At 65.1% G+C, this 5,500-nt stretch overlaps 1 protein-coding gene across 3 annotated transcripts; it reads right to left on the bottom strand.

Moving 5' to 3' along the window:
• Positions 1–7: 7 nt before the first annotated feature.
• Positions 8–5,494, bottom strand: LOC146600894 (dual specificity tyrosine-phosphorylation-regulated kinase 1B-like). 3 transcript variants are annotated; one of them, XM_085315916.1, is made up of 4 exons: positions 4,892–5,494; positions 3,641–3,944; positions 2,404–2,510; positions 8–756 (listed from the first exon to the last, which is right to left on the bottom strand). In XM_085315916.1, exons 1-4 carry the CDS (start codon positions 5,021–5,023, stop codon positions 676–678), a joined length of 624 nt encoding a protein of 207 aa, XP_085172042.1. In that variant the 5' UTR covers positions 5,024–5,494; the 3' UTR covers positions 8–675. The 3 variants fall into 3 exon arrangements, with proteins under 3 accessions (XP_085172042.1, XP_085172033.1, XP_085172051.1); XM_085315907.1 differs by lacking the exon at positions 8–756 and having other exon boundaries at positions 1,492–2,510; XM_085315925.1 differs by lacking the exon at positions 8–756 and having other exon boundaries at positions 1,492–2,510; positions 3,641–3,758.
• Between the last annotated feature and the right edge of the window lie 6 nt (positions 5,495–5,500).

Genomic DNA, 5,500 nt, shown 5'->3' with positions numbered 1-5,500 from the left:
GGGGTGACCCAGTCCCCGTCTAGTGGCCAGAACGTCCCCTGGGGTGGGTGTCCTGGAGCTGGGGTGGCCGTGGGGTCCCTTGGGGTCCCCACCGTGTGGCCAAGGGGTTGCTCGGGTCCCCTGGGTGGATGTCACACGGCCATGGGGTCCCCAGGGCCTCCATCGCATGGTGAAGGCGTCTCCAAGGTCTCTAGGGTGGGCGTCAYGTGGYCRCGGGGTGMYCCAGSTCCCCRTCTAGTGGCCAGCAGGTCCCCTGGGGTGGGTGTCATGGAGTTGGGRCGGTTGCCAGATGCCCAGTGTCCCCATCTTGTGGCCAAGGGGTCACCAYGATCCCTTGTGTGGGTGACGCACGGCCATGGGGTCCCTAGGGTCCCCGTCTAGCGGCCAGTGCACCCCTTAGGTGGGTAGCATGAAACTGGGGTGGCGATGGGATCTCCACTGTGGGGCCAAGGGGACGTGAGGGCCTTATCTCAGGGCCAAAAGGTCCCTTGGGTGGCCACGGGGTCCCTTGGGATCCGYGCTGTGTAGCCAATGAGATGTGGGGGCTCCTGGAGTGGGTGACATATGGTCATGGGGTCCCCGGGGTCCCCATCTCGTGGTCAAGGGGTTGCTAAGATCCCCTGGGGGGGTGGGTGTTGTGGGAGCTCGGGTAGCCAGAAGGTCCCCAGGGTCACCTCAGGTGGGTGTCACAAGGCTGGCGGGTCCCCGGGGTCTCCTCAGGTGGGTGTCACRTGGCCATAGGGTCCCTGGGATCCCCTGGGGTGGGTGTCACAGAGACAGGGTGACTAGAGGGTCCCCAGAGTCYCCATCTCATGGCCAAGAGCACCCCAGGGTCTCCTTGGGTGGGCATCACATGGCCAGAAGGTCCCTGGGTCCCTTCTGGTAGGTGTTACGGACCTGGAGCGGCCACGGAGTCACCAGGGTCCCCTGAGGTTCCCACCTCACRGCCAGAGGTCCCCAGTAGGCCCTGGGGTCCTTGTCCCATTGCCAAAGGGACTCTGGGGTCCCCAAGGTCCCCATCATGCACCCAGGGGGTCCCCAAGGTGCCCTGAGGTCCCTATCTCAGGACCAAAGGGTCCCTAAGGTGCCCCTGTGATCCCTTGGAGTCCCTGTTCTGTGGCCAGTGTGTCCCTGGGCTCCTTGGGGTGAGTGTCACACAGGCAGGGTGACCAGAAGGTCCCCACGGTCCCTCAGGATCCCCAGCTTGGGGCCAAGAGGTCCCCCTGGGGTAAGGTGTCCCATGGCCAGGGTGGCCAGAAGGTCCCCAAGGTCCCTCACGATCCCCAGCTTGGGGCCAAGGGGCACCCCTGGGCTGGGTGTCACATGTCCAGTGCGGCCAGAAGGTCCCCAAGGTCCCTCACGATCCCCATCTTGGGGCTAAGGGGCATCCCTGGGCTGGGTGTCACACGTCCAGGGTGGCCAGAAGGTCCCCAGGGTCCCTCACGATCCCCATCTTGGGGCCAAGAGGGACGCCTTACCCCAGGGGGACCATGTCCAGTGCGGCCAGAAGGTCCCCAAGGTCCCTCACGATCCCCATCTTGGGGCTAAGGGGCATCCCTGGGCTGGGTGTCACACATCCAGGGTGGCCAGAAGGTCCCCAGGCTCCCTCACGATCCCCAGCTCGGGGCCAAGAGGGACGCCTTACCCCAGGGGGACCATGTCCAGGGTGGCCAGAAGGTCCCCACGGTCCCTCACGATCCCCAGCTTGGGGCCAAGAGGGACGCCTTACCCCAGAGGGACCATATCCAGGGTGGCCAGAAGGTCCTCAGGGTCCCTCACGATCCCCAGCTTGGGGCCAAGAGGGACGCGTTACCCCAGGGGGACCATGTCCAGGGTGGCCAGAAGGTCCCCACGGTCCCTCACGATCCCCAGCTTGGGGCCAAGAGGGACGCCTTACCCCAGGGGGACCATGTCCAGGGTGGCCAGAAGGTCTCCAGGGTCCCTCACGATCCCCAGCTCGGGGCCAAGAGGGACACCTTACCCCAGGGGGACCATATCCAGGGTGGCCAGAAGGTCCCCAGGGTCCCTCACGATCCCCAGCTTGGGGCCAAGAGGGACGCCTTACCCCAGGGGGATCATATCCAGGGTGGCCAGAAGGTCCCCAGGGTCCCTCACGATCCCCAGCTTGGGGCCAAGAGGGACGCCTTACCCCAGAGGGACCATGTCCAGGGTGGCCAGAAGGTCCCCAGGGTCCCTCACGATCCCCAGCTCGGGGCCAAGAGCTTCCCCTAAGGCGAAGCATCACAGGGCCAAGGTGGCCAGAAGGTCCTCAGCTTCCCTCAGGATCCCCATTCCGGGGCCGCTAGAGCCAAGGAGATCCCCAAGGTCCGTTGGGTCCCGCCCGCCGCGGCCGGAGGGGGCCGCCCGCGGGTGCCACGCCCGCGGGCGCGGGGCAGGCGGTACCTGGGGGCTCTGCATCTCGTAGTCGGCGTGCGCGGGGGCCGCGCCGCCGTAGTAGCGGTTGCTGTAGCGGTAGCTGCGGTTGTCGTTGGAGGAGCCGCTGGAGCCACCTGCGAGGGCGAGAGGGGACRCGAGTCGCGGTGACCGCGGGCCGGCGACGGCACCGGGCGTCCCGGGGACGGGGAACCGTCGCTGAGCAGGATACGGCGGCGGTAGGACAGGGACCGAAACGGGATGGTGAGGACACGATTTGAGGTGGCTCCAGGGTGTCAAACCCAAGGGACGACACGGAGCTGGTGGGACAGGGATGGAGATGGGAGAGGGTTGTGGTGGCCTGGACAACCATCACTGAGCAGGACGTGGAGCTGGATGGAGAGGGACAGGGAAGGAACAAGAGCAGGTGCCACGGTCACATCTCAGGGCACCGTGGTGACCTGGAGAGCTGCCACCAAGTAAGACATGGAGCCAACAGGACAGAGATGGAGAAGGGACAAAACCAGGTGCCATGGTGGTCCGGGGAGCCATCACTGACCAGGACACGGAGCTGGTAGGACAAGGATGGGGAAGGGAGAGCACTGAGCACCATGGCCATGTTTTGGGATGCTGTTGTGGCCGGGAGAGCTGTCACCGAGCAGGACACGGAGCTGGGTAGGACAAAGACGGGGAAGGGACAAAAACAGGTGCCACCACCAAGCAGGACAAGGATGGGGAAGGGGGCGAGACTGGGCGCTGTGGCCACATTTGGGGTCATCACAGGGACCCAGAGAGCAGTCATCGTGCAGGCGGCAGGACGGGGAGGGGACAGACTGAGCACTGCGGTGGCCCAGAGAGCCAAAACCAAGCGGGACACGGAGCTGGCAGGACACGGACGGTGAGAGAAGAAGACTGAGCACCATCGCTACGCAGGACGTGGAGCTGGTAGGACAGGGATGGGGAAAGGACGCAACTGGGTGCTGGAGCCGCATTTTGGAGCGTTGAGGTGCCACGGAGGACACGGAGTTGGTAGGACGGAGATGGGGAAGCGAGAGGACCGAGCACCGCGGCCCCGCTTTAGGACGCTGCGGCGGCCCAGGGCCACCACGCAAGGCGTGGAGCCGGCGTGACAAAACCGAGGGAAGGAGAAGACCGAGCACCGTTGCGACCCAAGAACCGTCACCGGCGAAGGACGTCAAGAAGGTAGGAYGAGAACGGGAGAAGGTACAAGCCAATCCTCCGGGACCGAGACGGCGAAAGCCCCTACCGGAACTGGAGACGGAACTGGTGGTGCTGGTGCTGTGGCTGTGCTCCATGGCGGGGCTGGTGGAGGTGCTGTTGCTGGTGTTGGTGCCCTCGTCGCTCGTCTTCTTGAAGAAGTTGTGCTGCAGGGCGTAGAAGGGCGTGATGCGGCTCCGCGGCTCGTAGTCCAACATGCGCAGCACCAGGTCCTTGAACTTCAGGTAGTCGGAAGGCGCGTGGCCCTGTTCGCCGGCCCGCCGGCCCCCCGGGCCCCCGCTCTCCACCCCCAGCACCTCGTGAAGTCGCCGCGTGCCCGGCACTTTGTATTCCTGCGGGGCAGAGCCGGGGTCGGGGTGGCGACGGCGGCGTTAGGCTCGAGGAAAGGGGGAAGGGCAACGGGGCTCGCGGGGTGCTCGGAGGGGGTTCTGGGGTGCTCGCAGGTGCCGTCGGGGACATCTGGAGGACTTTGGGGTGCCTAGAGCTAGGAAGAGGGTCTTTGGGGGTCCCTTTCAAGAGATCGGAAGGGGGGTCCCTTTTCTGGGGGGGGCCTGGATCCAAGAAAAGGGCGTTGGGGAGGTCCTTGAAGGACATCTCAGAGGGTTCAGAGGTTCCTGGGATGGAGGGAGGGGATGAGGAGACATCTGAGGGGCTTGAGGATCTCCGGAGCTAAGGGACGAGGGTTTGGGGGGGTCCTTGGGACGGGGTTTGGGGGGGTCCTTGGGGGACATCGGAGGGGTTCAGAGGTCCCCGGGGCCAGGGGAAGGGATTTTGGGGTCCTTCAGAGGAGATCTGAGGGGTTCGGTGGTCCCTGGAGTAGGAGAAGGGGGAGACTTGGGGGGGTCTTTGGGGCAAACTGGAAGGCCCCAAGAAAATATTGTGGGGGCACAAAGCCGGGAGTAGAGCACTGGGCCATACTGGGAGGCACTGGGATACAATCCCCAGGAAGCGCGCCATACTGGGAGGCCCCCAGAAGATACCGAGATCTGCTATGGGCCTCCTGGGAGCTGCCAAGAGGCACTTGGGGGGTATTCTGAGGGTGCTAGAGTGTACTGGGACATACTGGGAGACACCGGAGGCATACTGGGAGATACTGGGCCACACTGGGATACACCACAGGGCCGTCGGGACCTACTGGGAGGCACCGCAGGGTTGACCAGGGAGCGCCGAGCAGATGTTGAGGACACCATAGGAGGAAGCGAAAGGTGCTGGGAGATAGCGTGGTCTACTGGGCCGTACTGGGCCATACTGGGAGGCACTGGGGCCGCCCCCCCCTCACCTTCTTGGTCTCCTTGTTCCTCTTGAGGGTCCAGCCGCCTTCCGGCAGCTTCTCGAAGTACTTGCGGGCCTTGGGCGCCTGCTCCAGCATGTGGGGGGGCGGCAGCCCCAGCACCTCCACGATGCGGTTCATCTGGTCGGCCTGGGGACGCGGAGGGGACGGGGACGTCACCGGGGTGCCCGGGGGTCACCTCGGCCCCGTCAAGGATGTCCCCGACGTCCCCGAGGCCGCCCCAGCCCCGCCGGAGAAGGCACTGATGTTCCCGAAGCCTCCATAGCTCTGCTGGAGATGTCACTGGTGTCCCTGAGGTCACCTCGGCCCTGTTGGGGATGTCCCCAAGGCCATGATGGCCCTGCCGGGGATGTCCTTGGTGTCCCTGAGGTCACCTTGGCCTTGCTAGGGATGTCCCCGATGTCCCCAAGGCCATCATGGCCCTGCTGGGGATGTCACTGGTGTCCCTGAGGCCACCTTGGCCCTGCTGGTGATGTCCCCAAGGCCATCATGGTCCTGTGAGGGATGTCCCCAAGGCCATCATGGCCCTGCCAGGGATGTCACTGATGTCCCCAATGCCACCTGGTCCTGCTGGGGATGTCCCCAAGACCATCATGG

This window comes from Rhea americana, unplaced genomic scaffold (genome assembly GCF_003343005.1).
Source record: "Rhea americana isolate MKP2758 unplaced genomic scaffold, rheAme1 scaffold_1116, whole genome shotgun sequence".
Lineage (NCBI taxonomy): Eukaryota > Metazoa > Chordata > Aves > Rheiformes > Rheidae > Rhea > Rhea americana.
This window is presented reverse-complemented; position numbering and strand designations above follow the sequence as displayed.

Excerpts from the sequence above, each read along its gene's own strand:
- LOC146600894 (XM_085315907.1), bottom strand. The coding sequence starts at position 5,023 with ATGAACCGCATCGTGGAGGTGCTGGGGCTGCCGCCCCCCCACATGCTG. Across the intron at positions 3,945-4,891 it reads GGAACAAGGAGACCAAGAAG|GAATACAAAGTGCCGGGCAC; the intron begins GTGAGGGGGGGG and ends TCTGCCCCGCAG. Across the intron at positions 2,511-3,640 it reads CAGTTCCGTCTCCAGTTCCG|GTGGCTCCAGCGGCTCCTCC; the intron begins GTAGGGGCTTTC and ends TCGCCCTCGCAG.